The sequence below is a fragment of the Ailuropoda melanoleuca genome, chromosome 12 (genome assembly GCF_002007445.2).
Source record: "Ailuropoda melanoleuca isolate Jingjing chromosome 12, ASM200744v2, whole genome shotgun sequence".
In the NCBI taxonomy this organism is placed as follows: domain Eukaryota; kingdom Metazoa; phylum Chordata; class Mammalia; order Carnivora; family Ursidae; genus Ailuropoda; species Ailuropoda melanoleuca.
This window is the reverse complement of record NC_048229.1, coordinates 77,119,518-77,144,390: the sequence shown is the minus strand read 5'-3', so window position 1 is coordinate 77,144,390 and position 24,873 is coordinate 77,119,518. Positions and strand designations below refer to the sequence as shown.

The 24,873-nt window shown below is 60.1% G+C and overlaps 2 protein-coding genes across 3 annotated transcripts in view; both read right to left on the bottom strand.

Annotated features, from left to right (window-relative positions):
* Nucleotides 1-10,325, bottom strand: part of NECAB2 (N-terminal EF-hand calcium binding protein 2) — a 29,834-nt gene extending 19,509 nt beyond the window's left edge. Inside the window, exons 1-5 of the mRNA XM_034639043.1 lie at nucleotides 10,307-10,325; nucleotides 9,853-10,088; nucleotides 7,359-7,383; nucleotides 2,161-2,269; nucleotides 197-222 (exon numbers count right to left, since the gene is read on the bottom strand). Coding sequence (XP_034494934.1) covers nucleotides 197-222; nucleotides 2,161-2,269; nucleotides 7,359-7,383; nucleotides 9,853-10,088; nucleotides 10,307-10,325 — 415 coding nt within the window. The remainder of the gene's footprint in view (nucleotides 1-196; nucleotides 223-2,160; nucleotides 2,270-7,358; nucleotides 7,384-9,852; nucleotides 10,089-10,306) is intronic.
* A 700-nt stretch (nucleotides 10,326-11,025) lies between these two features.
* On the bottom strand, nucleotides 11,026-21,832 carry OSGIN1 (oxidative stress induced growth inhibitor 1). 2 transcript variants are annotated; one of them, XM_034638604.1, is made up of 6 exons: nucleotides 21,677-21,832; nucleotides 17,498-17,602; nucleotides 16,189-16,325; nucleotides 15,149-15,340; nucleotides 14,794-14,885; nucleotides 11,026-12,323 (listed from the first exon to the last, which is right to left on the bottom strand). In XM_034638604.1, the coding sequence occupies exons 2-6, from the start codon at nucleotides 17,562-17,564 to the stop codon at nucleotides 11,375-11,377; spliced, it is 1,437 nt and encodes a 478-aa protein (XP_034494495.1). In that variant the 5' UTR covers nucleotides 17,565-17,602; nucleotides 21,677-21,832; the 3' UTR covers nucleotides 11,026-11,374. The 2 variants fall into 2 exon arrangements, with proteins under 2 accessions (XP_034494495.1, XP_034494496.1); XM_034638605.1 differs by having other exon boundaries at nucleotides 17,498-17,597; nucleotides 21,677-21,803.
* Between the last annotated feature and the right edge of the window lie 3,041 nt (nucleotides 21,833-24,873).

Below are 24,873 nucleotides of genomic sequence, written 5' to 3'. Positions count from 1 at the left end.
CTCACTTGGTGTTGTCGGAGTCGATCGTGTGGAAGANGGTCCACAAAGTAATCTGAGGGAAGAGAAGGCAAAAGTCAGGGTAAGAGAGGATCCCACCCCCCCCCCCGGGCCCCTCATGTCCCACCTGTGCCCCCGTCACTCCCCCGAGTCCCATCCTGGCACCCCAGGCCTGGTTCCCACAGAGCTGGGCACTTACCGCACAGCTCCTTGGTGTCCACGTGGCTGCAGAGAGAAGGAGGGAGGCTCAGGTCAGGCCTGTCCTGTCCCGTCCCGTCCGCCCTCCCCCTCCACAGTGTTCCTGGCTCCGGGCTGCCTGCCACGTCTCATCCGTCACCCATCCTCCAGCCTGGCCCACGAGCCCTGCTTCATAGATGAGGTCAGGGATGTTGGCCTCCCAAGGATGGAACAGGGACACACATCTGCATGTCCCCTGACCCCACCACCACTCACTCCTTCTCCCCAACTCCAGCCCACATCATGAGTATATGGGACCCGGAATGGGGCGAAGCCAGGGGCTGGGAAAAGGGAAGGAATAGGAAAGTGGGGGGCCTGTGACTAGTACAGGCTGCCCGGGTATCCCTGCTTGCTGGGTCCTCGTGCTCTCGGGGGTCCTGGGACAGCCCTCCTTGTCCCCACCCTCGCCCTGGGTCCCACATCCCCATTCCTACAATGTCAAGAAGATTCTGTCCTTCCTTGGAGGAGACTAAGCCCCTGAATGCCACCCATGCTGGTGACAGTGCAGGGAGCAGCCTCAGAACGGAGATGCAATGGTGGGGCGTGCTAGAGGCAGATGCCAGGGGACCTGAGTGTCCGTGCAGGTTCTGATAACCTGGCCCCTTCTGCGCCCCAGTTCCCTCACTGAGAGAGGAGGGACTGCCCTGGGGGAGAAAGCAACTAGAACCCTAGTCGAGTAAGATGCATCCGGGAGAAGGCTTCTAGGGCAAAATAAATCCCCATTCAGAGTCTTTGGAAGCCCTGCCTTAGAGATTCCTCCAATTCACATCCCATGTTAAATGTTCTGACAAGTCCTGCATGAAGGAAGCCTTTTTAACTAGGCTTAAATGAGGACTTCAACCAAAGCCTCCTTCCCCACCCCAGTCCCCATCCAGCTGGCCCAACACAAAAGGCACCAGGACAATGAGCAAACCACAGCCCTTTCAAAGCTCCCTGGGCGACTGCAGGAAGCGCTCTGAAACCTCCATCTGTTTGCAGAAACCAAGCCCTTCATGGGGTCTGAAGCAGAAAGCTGTTGCCAGTGGCCTTCCCCAGACAAGGACACATGCCCACCCTGGCCCCCAGCCTGTGCCTCCCAGGACACTCTCAGCCCCAACCTCTGGTCCAGGCCACCCCTGTGCTGGGTCCCTTGCAGGCATGCCTGGTGGCAGCTCCTTGTCCAGACCACCTCCAGCCTGTGTCAGGGGACCCGAGCTCATCAAATCTGCTCCAACCAGCACCCCCAGAACCCTGGTCCCCGCGGCCTGCATGGACCCGAGGAAGGGGACAGGCTGCGGGGCGGAGAAGGGGGCTGGCCTCATCCTCCCTGGGGAATCCTAGGGAAGGAGTGAGGTTGCCGGGTCTGGGAAGTATGAGTAGAAGGTACACTTTGCGCTTGACTTACGGATGGCGTCAGGCAGAGTTTTTGATTAGTTCTGAGATGCAAGATTGGGGGGCTATGATGGGGATTTGCTAGACGCAGAGGGGCTGGGTTGACGTCAGAGAGAGGATTAGCATCTGGTCAGTCTGGTTTAAGGCAGGACCAGTGAGGACCAAGGTCACGGAGTTCACCTCGGGACTGGGGGTGAGCAGGTGTCGGGGTCAGAACTGGGTTGAGAGAGCCGGAGGCAGACGTCACTGCCAACTTCCCCTTTTCGTTGCCCTGTGGACACCCTGCAGAACCGAGGGTCTATCCCTTCTTAGCCACGTGTGCTCAGGAAAGACAAACTTGCCAATGAGAGGTCACCACACCCACTCCCCAGATGGCCCCGGCCAGTGGGGGCCAAACAGATCTGACTGTCGGGTCAGCGAGTGTGGGGATAGCTCGGGTCTCCTGCCCCTCAGGGGAGTGGGAGACGGAGCGTCTGATCACCTCGCTGAGGGGGACGGTGGCCCTCCCCACCCCCCCCCGGACACCCCAGCCCCAGCAATGGGGGCCTGGCTCACTTGGTGTTGTCGGAGTCGATCGTGTGGAAGAGGTCCTCCAGTTCTTTCTCGTTGAGGACACCATCTGCAAAGAAGAGCTGGAACTCCTCCAAGGACAACTTCCCATCGTCTGCAAGGAAGGGAGGAAGGCGATAGAGCAGCTGGTGTCTAAGAGATAAGACATCCCCAACTCCTGACAACTCCCAAATCAACAGATAAACTCCTGCCGGATAATCTCCCGCCCAGCAAGGGCCCAAATTAACTAGAAAACTCCGGGTTGCAGAAAATCACTGACTTCTCCAGTTAATTCCCGAACCACGAATCAGCACCCATTTACAGATAATCCCCAAGCCAACAAACACGGCAAGGAAGTAGCCGGTGTGCCGGGGTCGTGTACCAACACATTCACAGAGCAGCACCTGCTCCTGGCGGGCCAGGCCCTCTTCTCTCCCGACTCGCCCGACACCTGGGGGCGGGTGCCGTCTAAGCACTGCACCAAAGCCAGGGGGTCTGATGACCCTTCTCTCTTGCTTTCAAATGCCCACATCATCCCCCCATACTGGCATCATCTCCAACCCCAGCACCCAGGTCCTGACTCAGGGAAGGCAACACCTCCCTCCTCCCTGCCCCATCCACACGGCAAACTTCGGGCCCAAAGCTTTACGCCGTCTGACACTAGACGGCTGCCCGCAGTGGGCAGGCAGCTCTCACCCTGCCAGAGACCCAACGGTGAACACGCCAAACCGCGCGGGAAGGAAGCGCCAGGCGAGCCCAGCCTCTGTGGGACGGCAGGGGCCCCACAGCCGCCGTGTCCCACCAGTCCCCCTCCTCCATCTCACCTCTTCTCCCTCTGCCTGCAGCCCCCCTGGGCACCAGCATCTGTGGGGGGAATGGCTCATGGTCTGGGGGCAGGTGGTCACAGAAGGAGGGGCTCATGGCAGACCACCAGCGACCCTGGGAGAGGCAGTCCTGGAGCATCCCCCTCCTGCAACTTCTGCAGGGCACACCTGCTGAGCAAACTCCTGCTGTTCCCGCCCCCTCCTCAATGAGCTCAGACCAGTTCCTGCTGCTCCTTAAAGGAGCCACGTTCGTGGGAGGCCGTGGAAGTCAGGGAGAGGGAAGCCCCAGTCCTCGGCACAGACCCCCTGCCGTTACTTCCAGCCAGTCTGCAATCAAAGTCCCTACAAGCCACGTGGCACCTCTGTGTGGATTAGAAAGAGTGGCCCCTTCCTGGTCAGGAGGGAGTGGGGGATCAGGACACAGGGGTTGGGCAGAGGGAGACAATCTCCAGCAGACCCCCCACAGAGCGGGACTTGATCCCAGGACCCTGAGATAGTGACCTGGGCTGAAACCAAGAGTCAGACGCTTAACCGACAGAGCCACCCAGGTGCCCCCACTCTTGTATTTAAAGGCTCGGGATGACCTCTCTCTGCTCCCACGAACTCTGCCGGGGCTCAAAGTAGGGCCAGGTACCAGCTCCTCGGAAGGAGATGCTCGCACCTTGCCTCGGCTTCCCTCCCCCTGTCCTTCCACTGGCCCATCAGGCCTACAGTTTCAGGAGCCGGGAGAGAGGGAGAAAATGCATGTGCGGGAGGGAGGGTGGGCCAAGGGCAACCTCCCCCTGTGCCTCTGATTCCGGCTCAAGTTCCCATGCCACAGAGGGCAAAGAATTTGTAACTTGCAAAAACAAGAGTTCCCCTCCCCCCAACAATGCAGACAAGCACCACCCCACCTCTACACACACACAGAAAAAAACCAGCCGTGAAAAGGACTTCACGCTACCAGCTGTGAACGACCAAGCTCTACGGTGGCTCTTTCTCTGTGAGAAAGAGGAGACTTTCCAAGTTTTCTCTGGCAAGGCTGCTGATAAAAACAAGGAGGCACCGTGCAGTCTCGGCCCACACGTGGGCCTCTTTCTATGCATTCAGTCTGCACAAGACTCCCATTGTACAGAGCGGTAAACCGAGACAGCCGCCAAGGGCCCCGCAGCTGGAGCTAGAACCTCGGCCACCTGGCTCCCAAGTCCACGCTCTCACCCCAACCCCAGGGCAGAGCCTTCTGGCGAGACCCCACAGGGCTGTGCGGAAGGGCTGAGGCCAAGTCCGCACTCCGTGGACGTGTGCGGTGACAGATTAGTCACGGCTGCCACGGGCACTGCACAGGGTGGCGGTGGGCGATCTCCCTGCCTCCATCTCCTCCCGCCTGTCCAGGCTCGTCCATCCGGTTTGCACTCAGGAGAGCAGGCGGAGAGCCGCCCGCCAGTCCTCCCGAGCACAGTCTTCTGGGCTGACATTTACCTTGACTGTCCTCCCACAGCCCTGATGAACCCCGAGCAGCTAATGAGGGAAGAGCTCCTCGCCGGGCCTCTGCAGCACAGAGCAGCGGGCTGGCACCCCCACTCCCAGCAAGGACGCCGAGCGGGCCGTGCACAGATGTCTTCGCTAATGAGCATGAGCTCAGCCTCTGTCACGGTGACCTTTCAAATGCCAGGGCTCTGCCTGTGTCCATGTCCCCGCAGAGAAACGCGCTCTGGCAGTCGCCCCTCCGCGGGATGCCACCTTCCACCCTTCCAGGCTTCATGCCCCGGCTGCGGGCAGACCCTGACCCTCGGCCTCCCCCTCAGGACCACGATGGGTCTATCTCCGTGAAGAAGCCTCTGTCCCGGGAGCTGCCAGCACAGGCCAGCCCCGAGCGCCCAGCCCTGCGATCCCGGAGGCTTATGCCAGGTGCCCATACCCCACCTCGCACCCCCAGCCATCGCTCCTGTGGATGCCCAGGGCAGGGCCGGCACCAACCCGTGTTGGCTTGCCGTGTGCGCGCCGTCTGCAGCTCTAGCCCACCTGCGAGCACGCTACCCCAGCCCCTTCCCCAGACGTGATCCCAATCAGAGCGCCCGCCCTGCTCCCAGCCGAGGATCTGCAGTCCCGCACCTGCGTGCTCTGGGCCGTGCTTTGGTCATCGTTAAAAAGAGGGTGATGCTTCTTACCCCAGCAGGAGCACAGTGAAGCCCCAGTGAGGCTGATGAACGAGTGCGCGGTGGCCGCCAGCAGCCCCCCAGTTGGCAAACTCCCCAGGAGCGCAGGCAGGAACCAAACACCTGTTGGTATCCACGCCCATGGCGTCCACGCCCCCAAGGTGGCATCGGGCTCACGGTTCCCCATGGCATGGGCACCCGGACTCTGCAACACCCCCACCAGGGCCCACTGACGGGGGTCCCAGTATCATCATGCCCACTCACAGATGGGGAAACTGAGGCCCTGAGCATTTGCTGACTGGCCTAAGGTCACAGAGATGGCAAGTGGCAGAGCTAGGACTGTGACAGAGAAGGGACTCCACGGCCTCACAGGCCCAGAAGCTCCTCCCTGACATCACACACCCACATTAACCCACTGACAATCCCCCAAGGCCACTCGGCGGCGGTGGCCAGGAAGACCTGAGGCCCCAGGAGGAGGATGGGCCTGGCCTCTGTGCGGGCCGCGGAGCGAAGTCAAGGGACCCCACGGTTGTGCTCAAGGGGCGGAAAGAGTCTCTGACGGGACAACATGCGACAGGAGGAGACCCGATCTGTGCCTGAAGGGAGGCCAGCATGCCACCCAAACAGGGGTATGTGCGCACACACACGGGTCCATGCACACTCGGTACGTCTGGTGGTCGTTACAGAGCCACGGCCACGCAGACCCGCAGCCGCCCGCCGGGAGACCCGCAGCCAGACTCCCGCAGCACCCCACGGCCGTGCACAGCTGCACTCAGCAAGGAATAGAGCCGTTACCTGGAAGCCCACAGACGTTTGCGAGGACCTCCTGTACGCCCCGCGTCGGGCCCACGACAGGGACCAGCCCACATTCCTGCTAGCCAGGGGCTCACGATGTGCGAAGATGACCACCCAGGCCACGGCACACTGAAGACCCCAGAGAGACGCATCAGGGATCAAGCCCCTCAACCCCCTGCTCAAACCTCGGAGGCTGTTTGGGCCCAGATGCCACGAGCCCTTCTCGAGGTCACTGAAGGTCTCCCACATCCCTCTCCCTCCTCCCTGATCCAAATGGAGCTGCTGCTGAGAGTCCTGTGTCCCAAGAGGCCTGGGAGGGGCCATTGTCATGCCCAAGGAAGGAGGCAGGGGATGGAGACCCCCAGGCCCTGACTTCCGGTCCAGGTCTGTGCAGCCCCCCCCCACCAAGGCCTCACAGTCCACCCCCCAACACCACGGGGGCGGGGGGGGTCAGCAGTAAGCACCACCGCCGGGGGTGGGAGGGTGTAGGGACCCAGGTTAGAACTGCCACCTGTAACTCCAGCCCACGCAGGACAGGCGCTGGGGCCTGAGGGCCTCCTGTTGCCCACCCTTCCCACATCTCCTTCCTGCATTTTCCCAACAGCCAAGGACGCAGGCAGGTTAAGTGTTATCAGCCCACTTTAGAGATGGGGAAGCTGAGGCCTGCAGAGGGACTACGTCTTGGCTTTTCTCTGGCCCCAGGAGTAAGGACAGCAGCTGTGCTGCTCCTTGTTGCCACTGTGAGGCTCAGGGGGGCCTTGGGAAACTTGGTCACTCTCAAGCCCCCACCTCCCTCATACGGGGTGGTGGGAAGCCTTTCCAAGAAGTCAGGAGAAGAGCAGTGTCACGAATCCACTGGCCCCAGCAACGTGGAACACACATGGTCGGGGAGGATGCCTGGTGTGGGGAAAATCCAGGCGTCTGCAGCACAAGCTCAGCTGTCTTCACGTGGCTGGGTGACCCTAAGCGAGTCACTTAACCTCTATGGGCCACCATGGAATTGTCAAAACAGGAGCAAGAGCACCGAGTGCATTAGGCTGCAGTGAGGAAGACATGTGCCAGGGCTGGGAAGGGCCTGGAGTGAGGCTGGGGGCTTCCTTAAGGGGTGGTCCCTGGGCACCCCCTACCTGCTCTGGTCCGGCCCAGCTGCATGAAGGCTGACGTCCACCAAGCATCTACCATATGCAAGACATCCGGGCATCACAGACACCAAGTCATTGAATCCCTGTGGCACCCCTACTAAGTAGGAACTATGGGCATTCCACTGTATAGACAGGGAAACTGAGGCACAGGGCAGAGCCAGGATTTGGCCTTCTGACTTCAGCATCCTGTACTTTTAACCTTTAGGTGCAAGGCTGTCCATGCGCCTACCCATGGCCCCTTCCCCTGAAGCATCAGGACAGAAAGAGCCAGGGCCTCACTCAGGGCACAGCCAGGGAGGGAAACTCACCATTTTTGTCGGCCCGGCGGAAAATCTGCAGAGAAGAGAACTACAGTCAGTGTGGGCCCCAGAGGGGCAAGCGCCCTCCAGTGGCTTCTGACTCATCTTGGGATCCCACTCCTGGGGCGGGTGGGGGAGCAGCCCCTCCCCCAGGAAGAGACCCCGGCTGGGATGCGGCAGGAGGGAGGCTTCAGGCAGAGCCCTCCCCACCGCCTGCGAGGAAGCAGGGCCCACTCTCCTTCTGTGCCGCCAGCCTACCCACGGCCACACTGACAGACATGCGTGCACACACGAGGACACGTGCACACGCCCATCCACATGCTTGCGGGTGTGCTTCCAGAGCCAGAGGTCCCCACGGCTGCACCCACTGAGCTACGCTCAGTCACACACTTGGCATCCGTGTCCCCCAGATGCAGCCACTGCACCCCTCCCAGAACCCCGCGGGAGCCCCGATTTCCTCCAGGGAGGTCGGTTAAGTCTAAACAGAGATGTCTGCTAAGGGCACTCCAGGCCTGGCGACTGGAGAGCCAGGGGCAGGACTGGACTGTTTCTCAGGAGGGGGAGGGGGGGAAGCAGGCCACCAGGAGCTGGGAAACCCAGCTGTAGATGCAAGGTTCTGGCTACACTGGGAGGGGAGGGGGGAGACAACAGCTTCCCAAACCTGAGGGGAGACCAGATGACTACTCCTCCTGGTATTTTTAGGATGAGGGGAGCCATGCTGATAAGAAGGAGGAGGGGGAGGCATCACCCCCTCTGACCATCCCACCTTGGGTTCTTGCCCTGGGGCCAAGGACAGATGTCCCCCCCCCCCAAGCACCTGAGACTGTGACAGATTGAAGCCACAGCTCAGGAAGGGCTTCTCAGACACCACCCCCTTCCCTCAGCTGGAACCCTAGTCTGGGCTACTTGACCAGGAGCCACTGTGCTGGGGCAGAGGGGGGAGCCATGCCCAGAGCACCCAGGCCCTCCCAAAGCCCCACCCAGGGCCCTCCACACCCCTGCTCCTGACTGCAGAGCTCCCAGAGGTCCCACCCTCAGGGGTCCACGAGTCCATTCCCCACCCCCACTCGCCACTCCATCTCTCAGATGAAGAAATGGAGGCTCAGAGCCCACACACACCAGCAGGAGGAGGACCCCGGAGCCCACTACCCGCCCCGCTAGAAACAGGAAGCGTCTGGACAGGGCTTCCCTGCAAAGGTGGGCCCAGCGCTTTCCCACATGAACTATGCTGGGGTCTTGAGAGGGTGTGTGTGTGTGTGTGTGTGTGTGTGTGTGTGTGTGCGCGCGCTGGGGTCTTGAGAGGGTGTGTGTGTGTGTGTGTGTGTGTGTGTGTGCTGGGGTCTTGAGAGGGTGTGTGTGTGTGTCTGTGTGCGGGCAGCCACAAGCACCCACAGCACAGCTCCCCCTGCCCTGCCCAGCCCTCTCTGCACAGAGCCAACTGTGGGTTCCGGGAGAGAGGAAGGGAAGGTGAGAGGAAATCCGCGCTCCCCTCAACAATGACACACACAGACACAACGCTCCCCAAAACCCACCAGGCACAGGACCCTCATGGGACACGCACAACCTACCGCTGTGCAGTTAGGAGGTGGGGGTGGCGCCCAGGATAGAGCCCCCTCCGCCTCTCCCTCACTCTACAGAGCTAGTCTCCCACCCCCAGCAGTCCACCCTGTAGAATCTTCCTCCCACTCCTGGGGAGTGGGTGGGAGGGTGAGGTGGGCTTCCCAGAGATGGGTGGTTTGGATCCCAGAGGGGATGGGGGGGTGGTTTGAGTAGAGGGTGTGGAAGGAGTGGAGGACAGACGGGCTCCGAGTGGAGCGCGGGGGTGGGGGCGGGGAGCCCAAAGGGGTCCAGGCTCAGAGCAGATAGGGGTGGCCCCAGCTCTACTGAAAGGAGAAGGGGAAGACACAGGTGGGGAGGGGGCTTCATTTTCAAAGAACTGGTGCCTGGGGTGAAAGGGGCTGTGGGGACGGGCATACAGGGTTCAGGGTCTAAGGCCAGAATGAGAAAAGGGGCACCGGAGCCAGAGGCTGGAAGGGGAGGGGGTCTCAGAAAAGTAGCGATTCACGTGGGGATCTGGGATGAAGAGGAGGAGGGGGCCGGAGGCGGCAGGGGCTCACATACCCAACAGGGGTGAGGGTAAAGGGTGAGGTGCAGGGCTGGGGGAAATGGTAAGGGTTTAGCTAGCACAAAAGTAGGGGGGCGGTGGCCAGTTCGAAAGGCTCCAGGGTTCAGGCTCCGAGAAGGTGGGGATCCGGAGAAATGGAGGGAGGGGGCGAGAGGAGGAGGACCGTCTTGGTCCAGAGACGAGGCTAGACTGGGATGGAGATCGGCCAGGGCTCGGAGGGGCTGGGGTCGCGCTCTGGGACGCAGAGGGGAAAGGGCCGGGGGTCCCCCGCCCGGGGAGGAGGGGGCCTCGCGGGTCCCGGCGGGGGCGCAGGAGGGCGGCGTCGGGAGCACCCGGGTAGGAGGAAGGGGCTAGGGGTCCCGGCCGGCGCGTACTCACGTCCAGGATGACGGCGGTGCCCCCGCGCGGCGAGCCCGGCCCCGAGTTGGGGCCGGGGTCCGCAGCGGGGGCGTCGGGGTCGTCGGGGGCCAGGGGGCCGCCCCGCCTGGACCCCGAGCCACGTGCCTCGCGTCCACCGTCCCCCACCCCGCCCCCGGGAGCCGGGCGCGGCGGCAGGGGTTTAACCGCGGGGGCACGGTGCTGGGGGCTGGACCCCAGCCCGGCCACGGAAGAGGCTGCCCAGGAGGCGTGGGGTCGGTGGGCGTCTGGCTGCTCAGCCAGGGGCTCCCTGGGGGCCACCCCCCGAAAATCTCCCGCTGCCCCCCTCCCGAAGGTCCCCACCCCACCCGTGGCGCCGACGCAAGGGCCGGAGCGCAGGTGTCCGGCGAGCCCGGAGCGCCCTCTGCTGGCTGCAGCTCTAGGGACCAATGCCCACGCGCTGGGCCTCCCCCACCATTCCCGGGGGCCTGCATGCCCCCTCAAACCTCCCCCTCCCATAGCACGGCGCTCAGACTGGTGGCCCAGAACGCCCTCTTCCCCTCACACCCCATCCACCCCTCATCCATCTGTCCAAAGGACGAGTTAAGGCCCGTGATAGGCGCTGGGTTGCACTAATGGGACTGGTGGGGGGGGGGGCCCCCCGGTCCTTGGCCTCCTGGGACCTAGATCTAAGTGGGCAGAATCAGATACTGGAGTGATTCCATAGATAAATGAACCATTAATACTTAACTGCCATGAACCTTGGACCACGAACGGGATTGTCCTGGTGACCATGGAGGGGCTCATGGCAGAGGAAGACATGTGGAGGGAGTGATCCTTAGGTTGAGAGAGTGGAAGGACTGGGCAGGAGATGGGCCCCTGCAGAGGCCCTGTGGCAGGTGCAACGATGGGGAGCATGAGGGACTGAAAAGAGACAGCACGGCTGGGAGGGAACGTGGGAGAGGGGCAGGGACTAGGCTGGAGGGGCGGGCAGGGGCTGTGAAAGCCTCCCCAGCATACCCCCACATTGCCTCCCCTTACTTCCCTAACACAGCTGTGCCTCGACTTGGGGCACCATCCCTTGTCACAAAACTCTCCAGCCCAAGGACCTTCCATATGGCCCTGTGTCTCCCCCGCCCCCCGCCCGGGGCGCCCAGCCCCCTCCCCACACACAGAATCCTCAGAAACATGAGCGGAGGCAGGCACTGGTTTAATTGGGACCCGAATCTGGAAAGAGTAGGGCCTGGAGTCCTCTTGGCTCAGTGCTCAGCTGGCCCTGGTGACCCCAATTCATACCAGCAGCTTTCACCCCAAATCACAGCCTACCCTGGCCTGCAGCCTCTGTTCCCACTCTGGGCACTAGTCCCAGTCCAGGTAGCCTGGGTTCCCCACTCCTCTTCATCCGAGAGGCCTGTTGCATGCGCTCATGGACCCTCCTGTCTCCTGCCAGGAGAGGCCCCCTTCCCTCACTGGGGTGTCCAGGAGGGCTGTAGGAATCTCCCTTCCTCTTTAGGGCCTGGGTACGAGAAGGCCAGGCCAGGCGCTAGGGTGGCTTCCTGGCCTCCTTCCTCAGCAGGGAGCTGGCCACCGCTAGGGCCCCACCTTGCACAAACCGCACAAAATTGTCCCCCGCCAGCGGCCCCACAGCGTACAGGCCCTCCTGGCGGGCACTCTGGTAAGTGAAAGGGTCCACATCAATGGGGTTCCTTTTGGCGCTCAGGGGCCGATCAGGGTCCACAGCCAGGTTCGCACCTGCCCCGGGGAGGAAGGAGAGGTCGGGGTGCGAGCCGATGAGCACCAGCACCAGGGCAACGCCGAAGACCTTCTGGAGGCCCCGGGAGTCCTGGAACACGGCCTGGCGGTCCTCCTTGAGCAGCACCAGCTGGTGCTCGGGAAGGCTGCGGTAGCCCTCGTAGGGGCTGGGCGACAGGATGGACCGCTCCCGCATCATCTGGTGCACCTTGTGGTACTCGGGGTACAGCATCTTGGGCAGCTGGTTGAAGACCAGGCCGGGGTCGTCCACGGGCCGGCGGAAGGCGTGGATCACCGGGATGTTGTAGTGGCGGGCGTAGAGGACCGCGTCAGCGGCCGACAACCCCGCGCCCACGATGAGGACGGGGTCCGAGGCGGGGCTCACCGTGCCTGCCCGCATGGCCGCCTCCAGGGCCGAAAGCTCATAGTGGACAAAGGGCAGGGCCTCCCCGGGGATGCCCAGCCGGGCCGGGCTGTCGGACGTGCCCGTGGCCAGGACCACGTTGCGGGCGCACAGGGAGAAGGGCTGCCGGCTCTGGTCCTCGGTGGTCACGAAGCCGCTCACCTGGAAGAGAGGGCCGGGGTCCTGGACCCCAGAGCCACTGGACTCAGGTGTCCCCCACTCCACGGCCGTGACCACGGCACCAGACACGAAGTTGTGGCCCAGCCGCTTCTTGGTCACATAATCCCTGTAGTAATGAGCGATGTCCCCAGCCGTGGCCCGGCTGTTGCGAAGACCTCTGAAGGGAAGGATGGGGGAGGGAGGATGTCAGAGAGCAGACCAGGGTGTGGGGGAGATCAGGTGCGACAGCGTTGAACAGGTAGGCGGCAGGCCCTGGAGCTAGACTGTGGCTCTGCCTCCCCCCCTGCGGGACTCAGTTTACCCCCTTGGAGCCTCCAGCTCCTCATGTGGAAAATGAAGCAAATTTGGGTATCTCATCAGGGTGGGGGTGAGACTGTGGCCTCCAGAACCAGGTGGCCTGCGTTCAAATCCTGGCTCTGCTGTTGGGGTGCTATGTGCCTGAAACGCTCTGTGCCTCGGTTTCCTCATTTGTGCAACGGGGAGGATGGCGGTGACGGAATGATTTCATGCGATTATTGAGAGGATGAGACAGTGGTGTGAACGGATCTTAGGCTAGAACCTGCCAGATAGTAAGTGGCAGGTGACAGCCCGCCACTAGTACTACCTCCCAGGACTAAATACTCATCTACAGAAAGATGCTAGGATCCCCTTCCTATCATGTTCAGAAACAGGTAAAGCTAATGTATGGAGTTAGAAGTGAAGGAGTGGCTCCTCCAGGAGGGAGGAAGGGGGCTGCGTGGGGGCTTCTGGGGGTAGGGGGTCTAGCTTTGATTCTGGGCGGCCGCAGTGCAGGTGTGAGCTGAGACATTCCGTCCTCCTGCATGCACTGGAGTTGTGCACTCGTCCATAGGTGGCCGTGTTTCAATACAACACACAAATTTAAAAACAGCCCATGCAAAGCACTTGGCCGAGGCCCCGTACACACCGTGACGGCAGAGACTACTTTACTATCAGCGTTGTTCCTCTTGCTTTTACTGCCACCCTTCCCAGGGCGATGACCGCAAAGCTGGTGTCGCCAGGTGGCTGAGCTGTGGGCTTGGGCATGATCTCAGCTCCTCCCTCTGTCTACCTGTGCAACCTCAGGTGGGTTACTTTCTCCAACTGCGGACACGTTGTTCAGGAGAAACTCGCTTAAGGGGAATCCTACGTGGGGTGCCGGGGTGGTGCGGTTGGATGAATGTCTGACTCTTGGTTTTGGCTCAGGTCCTGATCTCAGGGTCGTGAGATTGAGCCTCAAGTCAGACTCTGCACTCAGCGCAGAGTCTGCTTGTCCCTCTCCCTCTGCTCCTCCCCCCTCTCGTGTTCCGCCCCACCTCTCAAATTGAAAAAAAAAAAATGGAGGATCCTACAGGACACCCACCAGGACCGATGGTAGTGCTCGCTCACAGCGCATCCCCCAAGGCCACCATGCAGCCCAGCGTGCCAGTCTGCTTCTGAAACTGGAAATTTGTCACTTCCCCTTCCCTGAGTAAAGACTGTCCTGGAGAATGGTCCTAAGATAGTACGTGCGGGGTTCTTTCTAAGAAGGGCAGGTGGGAAAGAAGGAAAGCCCAGGACTGGGTGGGGCTCTGGCACCCCACAGCCCCTGGAGGGCAGGGGGGCGTGGCTCTTGAACAGGAACAGGCAGGGAGAGCTGCTGAATCGGGAATACTACGCAGCCACATAAAAGGATGGCTACAAACACTGTCTTCCCCACATGAGATCCTTATGCTATAATGTTGAATTTACAAGTAGGATATAAAAGGGTTTGTCTACAATTAAAATTGAAGTTCCTGTTTCTCTGTTAACACATCACTCCACCAGCCTGGACATCTTCCTACCAAACCCACTGGGACAGAGTCTTTGTAAAATGTAGTTGCTGGGTGGGGATGACAGGTCCCTGTCATGGCCCCTGGGGTCAGAGGGAACAGGACATCTCACAAGGTCAGCCACCACCCAAGTGGCGATCCCCTCGTTGCCCCCCCGGAGCACTGGGCAACACTCTGCCTCAATCCCCAGGATGAGCAGGGACTGGAATTCATTTGTTCAGTGACTGAGGTGTTCCTCCAGGACGGTCAGACGTGTGCCATGTGGTCATGATGGAGCAGGAAACAAGATGGGGGAAACACCCCCAAACGGGAGCGCGACAGGAAGAGGCGTGGGGTTGGGCTGCGTTGTCTTCCTTTTCTGTGTGTGGTTACGTTTCTATTGCAAGAGCATTTCTTAAAAAGGAAGTGCATTCTATTAGCTGACCTCGAAGTAAGGAGAATATTATTCCAGGCCAGGCTTGAGTGGTGGGAAGGGCAGCAGGGAGGCCAGAGGATGGGGGAGGCCGGCCAGAGGCTCAGGGCAGGGCCAGCTGCCACGCCCTCCTTAGAGGCTGGGATGCTCCCCAGGGTGCGGGGAGGGGGTGGTGGGAGGTTGTGCCTCAGGTGGAGGGAGCACTGGCAGGGAGTCCTGGGGTGAGCCCAGCCCCCTGTGGTCCCAGGCAAGTCCTCTCCCCCTCTGAGCCTCAGTTTCCCATCCTGGAGTAAGAGGAAGGGCAGGCTAGGGGAGCCTCAGAGCCTCCATACCTCTGGCTCCTGGGCTCAGTGTGGGGGTGTGCCCCGTCGCCCCCGCCCACCCCGGGCATTGCAGAGCTGCCTCACCTTCGCTTCCTGCACACCCACTCCTTCACCTGCAGGTCCGGGAGCCCCATCCACTGGCCTTGGCTAAGGGTCACCATGGAGCCTTCAATGGACTGTGTGCAAAAGGAGCCCGTTGGTCCAGGCCTCTCTGAGCCCCCGGCCCGGTAGGGAGGAAGGACATGGGAGGCCTTAGCTGGGGTGGCTGCAGAAAGGGCAGGTGGAGAGGGAGGGAGAGGAGGGGGTGGGAGAGCAGGAGGGGGAGGGAATAGGGAAAGTCCGGAAATGGAAGAGTTCTAACCCTCGGGAAGGAGTCTCCCCAAGACTTCGGGTAGATTCGGCTCAAAGCCCTTCTCACCCTCTCCCAGCCCCCACTCACATGCCAGGCTCCTCCAGGCAGGTTCCGGCCTAGGACCACGTGGGGGATGGCTCGCTCCTTCTGGTGCTTCCAGGTGAGAACGGACTCCATGGTTCCCCCAAAGTCTGTGTCTGGGCGCAGGAGGGCATCAAAGAGCAGGGCCACAGGGCTTTGACACCGGCCTTCAAGGCCTTCAGACAGGTAATCCAGGTCCTGGAGGTGGTGCATAGGTCAGAGGGGCACTGGAGCAAGGCTGCCCCATCTTGCATTCCCACCATATCAGGGTGGTCAGACAAGCTTGGAAAATGCTGCCTCACAGAAGGAGATAATGCACATCAACAAGTTAAAGGCTCTGACAAGTCCTGCAGCCGAATTTACCTGTTTAGTTTTGCCAAACCAATCTCTCTCAGACTTACTGGAGTAGGAACATCTTCTCTGAGGCACTAATGTCCTATAGAAGGCATTTTGAAAAATGCTGATCTAGACCAAATGGCAGCTTACTTCCTCATCAGCCAACTTGAGGGCGGGAGGAGCTAGGAGGATGGGTGATGTCGGAAGTGGGGGGTGGACAATGAGTGGCCTTCTGGAAGGCAAGGAGCATGGATGGAGGATTGGCGAGTCCTCTTGGGCAGGGGGTAGTGAACCAAAGTATTCAGGCAGGATGTCTCAACTTCGGTACTAATGACATTTGGGCAGCTTGCGCTCTGCGGTGGGCGCCGGCCCGTGTACTGTAGGGGGTTAAATGGCATCCCTGGCCGCGACCCTGTGAGTCCCGAGTGCCACCGCTCCAGTTGTGACAACTGCCATCGTCTCCAGATATTGCCAAGTGCGCCCGAGAGAGCAGGTGTAGACCCACCAGTCTAGGGCACGTGGGACAAGCAGGTGTGGCATTTGCAGGGCTCAAAAGACAGCCCTGCTTCCTCTCTCATAGTTTCCCGGCCTGACGTGCGGCCACTCACAGTCCTCGTTGGGTCTCGTGTCTCACAAACGTGTCTTTTCATTTTTGCCCTGCTTCCCAGGGTGGACGTGCCCCCCGTCCCGCGCCCAGAGCCCTGGCCCACCTGGTCCAGGATGGAGACGCCCGGGGCCTCGGTGAGCTTCCTGTGCAGTAGCGGGTGGGGGTGCACGGCGTCTGCTCTCACGTAGGGGGTGTAGCCCGACAGCAGGTAGGACAGGCAGATGCCCGAGGGGCCATTGCCTGAGGAGAGAGGGTGGGGTCAGAGGGCAGTGCTATCAGGTGCCACAGACCCCCAGCTCCCAGGGCTTTGCTCTTGACCTGATTCCCTGATTTGCTCTTTATTCATAAAAATGAAACAGTAAGTCAGTCCTTAGTGTGTGTCAGGCACCGTGCATGATAATATAAGGAAGTAAGAACCGACCGCGGAGAGCCTACGGGGTACTACGTGACAACAGCGGGGCACAGGTGATAACCACGCACGTTTACAGAGTGCCTACTCTGTGTCAAGGGGTTTTAGTAACACAACAGCAAGACGTGACAGAGGCTGCTGCTGGAGCACGCCCCCCACGAAGCCCTAAAGTGCACGAGCCCATTTTGTGCCCCCCAATAACATTAGCGGGGTGCAGGCTACCCTTTCCCCCTTTCATGCTTGAGGGAGCTGGGGATCAGAGAGGTTAAGTAACTTGCTTGTGGTCACACAGCAACATGACAGAGATGCTAAGATCACTAAGAACTCGTCCTGTCCTCCCAGAGCTGTGTGGCTGGTCAGACGGAGAAGTAAAATATCACAGGATAGATTCCTGGGCTCTGGGGGGTGAACTTGGGGAGGGGCTAAGGAGGGGTGCAGAGCCACCTGTGGGGCCCCCAGTCCCCAAGACTGCGGCGCTGCTTGGGCATTTCCCTCGTGACATTGCTTCTCCACTTATCGGCTTCCCCCGCCCCCGCCTTATCTTGCGCTGAGCCGAATAGTACCCGTCTGTAGAGCGCCCTTAGGACACACCGTTGGCGAGCACCGCTGTTCAGCTGTTTCTGATTTACAGAAATGGCCACTGATGAGGGGAGGCGCACCTGTGCCTGGTTTTGCAGACCCCAGGGCAGGTACCACATGCTTCGGCCACGTCCGCCTAGCAGAATGCCAGGCACGGGGTAAGCACAGGGACCGCTGCAGACTTAGGACCAGGGCCCCCTCGCCCTCACTGGGCAGCCTCAGTGGACCATTCTGCTCCAGCTTTGTGGGTTCTTGGAGGGATCACATTTTATAAATTGCTAGGCATAGCACCAGGCACATCCTGAATCCTCAACGGCCAATTTTGAAGACAACTTTTGTAAAGAAAGGCTGGGCCTGGGCCTGCCTGGCTCCTGACCTTCCGCCCCAGGGGCTCAGTGGGGCCCCTCCCCCTGCACGCACTCACCGATGACAATGACCGTGAGGGGCTCCGAGCTGCTGGTGCCGAGGTGGCCCTTCCTCCAGGTGCTCATGGCTGTGGCTGGTGGGGGGCTCGCAGCTGGCAGCTGACCTGGGGGCAAGGGGGGAGGAAAGGCCACTCCGTGAGCTTGGGGTGTCATGCACTCCCTTCCCAGCTATGAGGTGTTGTCTCGTGGCCCTCAGGGTCAAGTCCAAGGTCCTTGCTGAGGCCTGTCGGGATGCCACTCCCCTGTTCCTTCTCTCCTCCTCACACCTGTTCCGTTCCAAACAAACCTCCCCCACCCCCACCCCACTAGGCAGGGTCCCCTCCTCCAGCCTGTCACCTCCAGCTCTGAGCCTCACCCCACTCTCCCCATTTCACCAGCAGACAATAACAATCCCCAAAGCTTACGGTGCATCTTCTGTAAGGCCTCCTTTGCCTCGCCTGGGGACAAGCCCTGCTCAGCACTTTCGTGATCACCGCAGCCCCCACCCCACAATCCAGCCCTCAGGTCTCCGGTGCAGGAGCCATCACCCGGCAAGGTGCTTCCTCGCTGGTGACCACAGGCCCCCATTCCTGGACCTCTCTGGGTCTGGTTCCTCATCTATAAAATGGGAATAGTAGTCTCTACCCCCAACATCACGTTGTTGGGGGACACACTGAGGCAATGGCCGTGAAGCACTGGGTGGAGCAAATGTGCCCCTGGGCAAGGACCAGTGCCCACTGCCAGCTGCAGGGGCTCAGTTGGAACAGGGGGACTTGGTAAACGGTCTTGTCTCTGGAACAACAGCGCCCCCTGCTGGCCATAGGCGCACATCACATCACATCACATCACATCACATCACATCACATCACATCACATCACATCACATCACATCACATCACATCACATCACTCACAGGGAATTAAACCCAGTTCTTGGGGCCGCACATGCGGGAGGAGGGTCCAGACCGACCTGCTCCACATCCCCCAAACCCAGCTAACGGTGCCTCCGACCTCACCCACTGCCCACACCCTGCCGTCCTGAGGGCAAGGCAACGTCCACATGAGCGTGTGAGGAATGTGTGGCTTTTAGCGCGGACCTAGCGACTCCTCATGAGCTCCTCACGCTGTCCACGCAGAAAGCGCTGTCACTTATGGTCCCCCGTCACAGACGCCCAGAGAGGCCAGAGCCCAGAGAGGGCGCACAGCTGCTCCGCGTCACGGAGCTGGCTTTGACACTGGTGCTGAGGCCTTTCCTGTGTGTGCCCCATGCCAGCCACTGGCCTGCCCCAGGGAGACCCGGGGCTCAGCCCAGGGTCACACACACACGTAAAAGAGTGCGTGGGCACTTACGTGGCCTGGACACCCAGGGATGGGGACCCAGGGTCACTGCCTTCAGAATTCTCCCAGGGAAGGCAGAATTCCGATTTTTATGTGCATTCTCTGATTTGGAAAGCGGGCAACTAATTCACACTTGTAAGAAAAAATCTTGACCAGTGACCAAACATGACCGAGGCCAGAATACGACCTTGGATATGTGCAGAGTGACAGAAACCCCAGCATCTGCCCCCAGGCAGGTCCCGAGCAGATGGACAAGGAACAGTTCCCCCCAGACGGGTCGGTAAGAAAACTCCGCCAGTGACGACAACAGACCTTCTCCCTGCACTTTACAGTGTGCAAGGGGTTTGACCTAAGTGAGAGAATGGGGTCCGGCAGCCCTGAGACGTGAGCGGTGTCACCGCTGCTGGCAGGTGAGGAAAGGGAGGCTCAGAGCTGAAGGACACACGGCGGGAAGTGTCATGTCAGGTGGCATGTCAGGGACTCCCTCATCCTGAGAACAGCCCTCCCTGCCTCCGCTGGGCCCCGGGGCCCAGGGCCACCGACAGCCTCCTCCTCCTGTCTGGGGGAGCCCCGGGGCCAAAGGAGATGAAAGGTGGCAGCGTGGACTGCGCAGCCTTCTCCACACCAGTGTCCCTGCAGGGGCCGTGCCGTCCACTGGGGAGAGGATTTAGGGGTGGCGTCACCACCATGAACCCCACCAACCACACAAACGGCTAACATTTGCGCATGTCTATGAAGAGCTGGCTGGGGAGCAAGCGTGTTCTTTTTTTTTTTTTTTAAGATTTTATTTATTTATTTGACAGAGATAGAGACAGCCAGTGAGAGAGGGAACACAAGGAGGGGGAGTGGGAGAGGAAGAAGCAGGCTCCCAGCAGAGGAGCCTGATGTGGGGCTCGATCCCATAACGCCAGGATCACGCCCTGAGCTGAAGGCAGACGCTTAACCGCTGTGCCACCCAGGCACCCCTGGGAGCAAGCATGTTCTAAACACTTCATACACATGAACTCATTGAATCCTCATTTAAGTGCGTACTCTTGCACTCACTCCCATATTACAGATAGGGCAGCTGAGGTCATCTAGCTGGGCTCGAGAGTACAGAGTGACAGGGTGTGACAGCTTCTGCCAGTGGGCAGAGCGCAGCATGCCCATCTGTCCTTGCTCACCCTTCTGCTCTGTTTCCACTGCCGGCGCAGGGCGGGGGCGGGGGGAGGCCAGGGGCCACGTTCCCAGTGGGGAGGGAGCAGTTTCTCAGTGGGGCACTGGGTGAGCCTGGTGGCCCTGGGGAGCAGGACTGCAGTTCCCCCAGCATGCTCTCCTGGAACCTCCAAACAATCCCAGGGTCCCACCCCTCGTCTCCACTGTCCCCAAGAATAAACAGCAATGGGGACCCATGTCCTTGCTGAGAGCTCCCTATGCCTTACAACTTTAATTCTCATGGCAACCCACTTCACTGATGTGAAGGCTGAGACTCAGGAAGGTGAGGCCATGCCCCCGAGGTCATACAGCCAGTGGGTGACAGAACAAGTTTGACCCCCTGGGGTTTGAGTCCACCTGGACTCCCCATAGCCCCCAAAGCATGCCCACCCTGGGCTACGCCCTTCACCTCCTTTGTCCCTTTGAGGGTCCCCACACCCTCCTTCACCACCATCCCCCTCCCAGTGCGAAAGGCACTCCTAGGAGCCCTTGGTTTGCCTCTTATCCTGCTTCCCGGGGGTCGGAGGGACCCATTTACCACCAGGGCTTTTGGGCTCCAAGCTCAGTGCTCCCTCCCAGAAGCCTCTAGATGCCACATACATGAGGTCATCACCCCAGGTCACTTCCTGTGCAGTATCCCGAGGTCCCGGGGCAGCTGAGAGCGCTCATTACCTTGGAAGAACGAGCACATTGCCAAGTGACTGCGGAGAATCTGAAACTATTTTCATTTTCATTTATGGCGTTTTAGTTTTGTGGCGTTGGAATGGCCAACTTTTAATGTTAACTTTTTTTCGAGTCCCTCCTGGCTGAAGACGGCAAGTGCCAACTGCAAACAGCTCCCGGGAGAGACTGTCATTCACAGAAGCAAATAAGCACAGAAGAAATGGGAAGATTGGCAGCATTAAATGACGTGATGTTTCCTTGAAGTTTGTAGCTCCCCTACTTCTAGGGTTGCTAGAGCTAAAACTGCTCTGAGCCTCCGGGACACCTGTACGGCTGCACTTATTCGGCCCGCTGGTGGCCCTTTGCTCACTTGACTTTGAGACACCCCCGCGCCCACCCAGCCAGAGGGCGTTCTTATCCCTGGGCCAGAGGGAGAGACCACGATGGGGCCGGAGGAGGCCTCTGGCCCAGGAATGTGCCAGACGATGCCCACGAGTGCAAGTCCTGCCCGCCGTACCTGTCAGGCAGTGGGCAAGGTCCCTCTGCAGAAAGAGCGTGGTGACAGTGCCACCAAGAAAGCGACAGGAGGCTGAGGCAGAGTGAGGGTGAGGACGGTGCGTGGACATGACTGCTACCTGCCCGCAGCCTCGGGGCCACCGGGTTGCGCCCCCTCCCTCCGGAGCCTCCCCCACCTGGGGCCACCCCCCGCCCCGTGCTCAGCACCCCAAGCTGTCAGGCGCCAAGTGCCCGGGACCCCGGGGGGCGGACAAGAGGCGCAGCCAGCCCCGCCGCAGGACCCAGTGGCCTGGGCGGCGGGCAGCGCGCCCGGGCGGCCACACCTCCCTTTCCTGCCTGGAGCGGCGTCACGTGGGTCGGGGCGGCGGCGGCCGAGGGGGCCGGGCACCTGGGGACGGAGGCGCCGGCGGCGGGCAAAGTGGCCCGCCGGGCCCGCGGGGCCCCCCCTGCCCGCGTCTCCCACCCGCCCGCCCTGCTCAGGCCACTCACCCAACCGGAGCGGGGGCACGGGGAGCTTGGGCTGGCGCGCGGCGGGAGGGCCGACTCTCGGAGCGGCGGCGGAGCAGGAGGCCGTCTCCCCGTGGGGACCGAGGAGGCTGTGCGAGGCGGGGAGGCCGGGGTATTTCACGGCCCGGGAGGAGGCGGGCGGGGGCGGGGCCACGAAAACCACTTTCATAAGCGTGAGTCAGCAGGGGCTCCTGGATGAATGAACTTGCACTAGACCCAGGGCCGGCCTTAAAGGGGCCGGCCGTGGGGGGTGTGATGAGGGTGCCAGGCGCCCCCCCCCCCGGGCGGGGCTGAGTCAGTAAACAGAGGACCCAAGGGCCCCGACCCAACCAATCCGGCCTTTTCTCCTAGGGAGGTGGTCCTCGAAGTGGAGAAAGACACCCTGGTTGCACTTGGTGTCCCCCCCTCCCCCCGCCCTTCTCCGCTCAGACTGGCACCACCCAATATAAAGCCTTCTGGCATCAGCCTGCCCAGGGTGAGAATCTTGGCTCTGCCACTTCCTGGGCAAGCTGCCTCAGTTTTCTCATCTGAAAAATGGGGCCAACGAACAAGCTCTCCCTCCTGGGGTGGGTGTGGCAGTTAGGTGATGCCATTCTTAGATCCCACACCTAAAACATGAAGCCGGCTCCCTGGTTGGTGTCTTCCTTTCTCGGTTATTTTTTTCTCTGCACACTTCTCATTTTGCTGATCCTTACTTAGTGTTTCATTGTTTCTCTCACCAGGCCAGGATGTGGGCTCTGCGGGGGCCAGGAAGTTTTTCTGTGTCCGCTTTATCCCGAATCTAGAACGGTGCTCAGCACATAGTAGGTGCTCAGGAAGGAAGGGAGGGAGGAAGGGGTAGCGTTGGAACAGTACTTGGCCTATAGACCTCAGTGCACATCAGCTGTGATTTTCGTCACTGATGTGATTGCTAACCCCGTCGTCCTTTCCTCTCTGGGGACTTCCCTGGAGCTGAGGGGCCTGTGGGAGGCAAGTGAGGTACTCAATTTGTACGCAAGATTTAAGGGGCACCCAAAACAGTGATGAAGAAAATTGTGTTTTAGTGCAAAATTTTTTTGAAAATCAAAATTAGGGGCACCTGCCAGTCCCAGCAGTGTGAGATTCTTGATCTTGGGGTTGTGAGTTCGAGCCCCATGTTGGGTGCAGAGATTACTTAAAAATAAATAAATAAATGAACTTTTGAAAAAAGTCAAAAGTAATGCAAAAAGTGGATGATAAAATATTAAAATTTCAGAACCAAACAGGATCTGTACCAGTGCCATGCTGAGCCATATTGGAGCCTGGTGCAAACAGAAAAATCAGAATACTGATGCTGTCTTTATTTAAAACTTTGCTATGTTCTTTACCCTGGAGTTTTGGCATTACTCTTGATTTTTAAAAATATCACAGGAATGCAGCACTGTGGGTCCTGATTATGGAATGTTTCAGTGCCCCTTATCGTTTGCGCGTCTCTCTCCAGGGTCTGGTGGCCGCAGGGGACGGGGCTGGGATACGCACAGCACAGAATATGCACAGGGAAGTGGGAGGGGGGGACGGGGTGGGGCAGGGACCAGGTCGGGCTGTGGGGCTCTTTTGGGGACAGGGTTTGGCGTCCAGTCCCACTGGGACCAGCAGGGAGAGACTGAGTGGGGGTAGGAGAGGCTGAGGTGGGGAGGGGGGAGAGGTGAGCTGGCTGGAGGCTGGGGGTGGGGGAACCAAGGGATTGAGGGATTGGGGGCGCAGCATAAAGAGTAGGGCTGAGAAGGGAGACCCTGGACTTAGGGAGGAGATTAGGGGATACGAGCCTGGGAAGGTGGCTGCTCCAGGCCAGGTGTGAGGGGAGCACCTCCTCCTAGGGGCTCATGGGTACCTGCCCTGTGCCTATGACTGAGCCCGCTCTCAAAAGGGCCCTGCACTGGGTGTCACACTCTGCTGTCGCCACTTTAAAATCCTTATTCGTTGTTGAATGTGGGGGGTCCCTTGTTTTCATGTTGCGTGGGGCCCCACAAATCATGTGATGGGCTGCACCCTGCCTGTGGTGAGCTGCGTGAGAGGGGCTCTGGGCTCAACCCCCTGGGCGGGTTGGGTTCTGTAAAGTACTGGCCCCCTTGCAGCCTCATTTGACCCAGGGGAAGGTGGCCTTCCTAGTCCTCTTCTCCTGGGGTCACGCGCAGTACACGGCCTGTGGCAGGGGCAGCTGGAAGCCCACTGCTCTGGGCCCCAGCTCCCTTGCTGGCTTCTAGCCCTTTACAGGCATGCTGTGTGACCTCGGCCTACCTCTGTGGGCCTCTGTTCCAACATTCCCGGACCCTCGGAATGTGCACTCCCCACGCGCCAGGAACCCAGGGACAGCCCGGGGAGAGTAGCTTCCCTCTGACATACCTCTTGGGTGGGCTGCATCTTTCCCCAGCAGCCGCCTGACTGTGTCCACTTCCCCATCCCAGGGCTCTGGATTGCAACTTCCCAGTGTGTTTGGATGTGTAAACTGAGGCAGAGAGAGACAACCACGAGTCAGAGACTCCCCCCGTGGGGCAAGGCTGAGGCTCGGGGTCCAGAGAGGAAGGCCCAGGAAGGAGGTGGGCTCCCGGGTCCCCCATCTCTGGGTCTGGCCCATCCTTCCTCCTGACCCACCCCACCACCCCCACTGGCCCTGACCCCTTTTCCGGATTTGGAAAATTTGCTGATACAGAGAATTGTGGGCGAGAGGTGGACTTTCTTCCCTGCTGCCTGTTTTTCTGCCAGGAGATTGTGGGAAATAGAACGTGCTGAGTTGCTTCCAAAAAGCTCGACCAAGGCAAAGACAGATAATGTCACGGGCTACAGTGGGATGATGGCTGGGGGGCCACGCAGAGGGAAGCAGCCAGGCAGGTCTTTGCAGGTTGACTTTGGGGTGACTGGCTCTCTTGGGCTCTCCTGGGCGCCCCAATCCCTCCACACCTGCCTGTCCCCTTCTCCACCCCCAGTTCAGGTGGCTGGTAAGCCTCTGGATCCTGAGCTGCTCAAACTAGGGTCGCGAGATGCAGCAAATAAAATTACAGGCACACAGGCCACTAATTTCAGGTAAGAGAAAAGTATGAGTATAAATACGTACTACGCAACATTTAGGATATACTTACACTAAAAAAAATTTTTTTTTCATTGTTTATCTGAAATTCAGTTAGCTGGGCAGCCTGTATTTGGCAAACCCACCTGTAAGTATA

Excerpts from the sequence above, each read along its gene's own strand:
- OSGIN1 (XM_034638604.1), bottom strand. The coding sequence starts at position 17,564 with ATGAGCACCTGGAGGAAGGGCCACCTCGGCACCAGCAGCTCGGAGCCC. Across the intron at positions 14,886-15,148 it reads TGCCTGGAGGAGCCTGGCAT|TCCATTGAAGGCTCCATGGT; the intron begins GTGAGTGGGGGC and ends TTTTGCACACAG. Across the intron at positions 12,324-14,793 it reads TGGGTGTGCAGGAAGCGAAG|AGGTCTTCGCAACAGCCGGG; the intron begins GTGAGGCAGCTC and ends CCTTCCCTTCAG.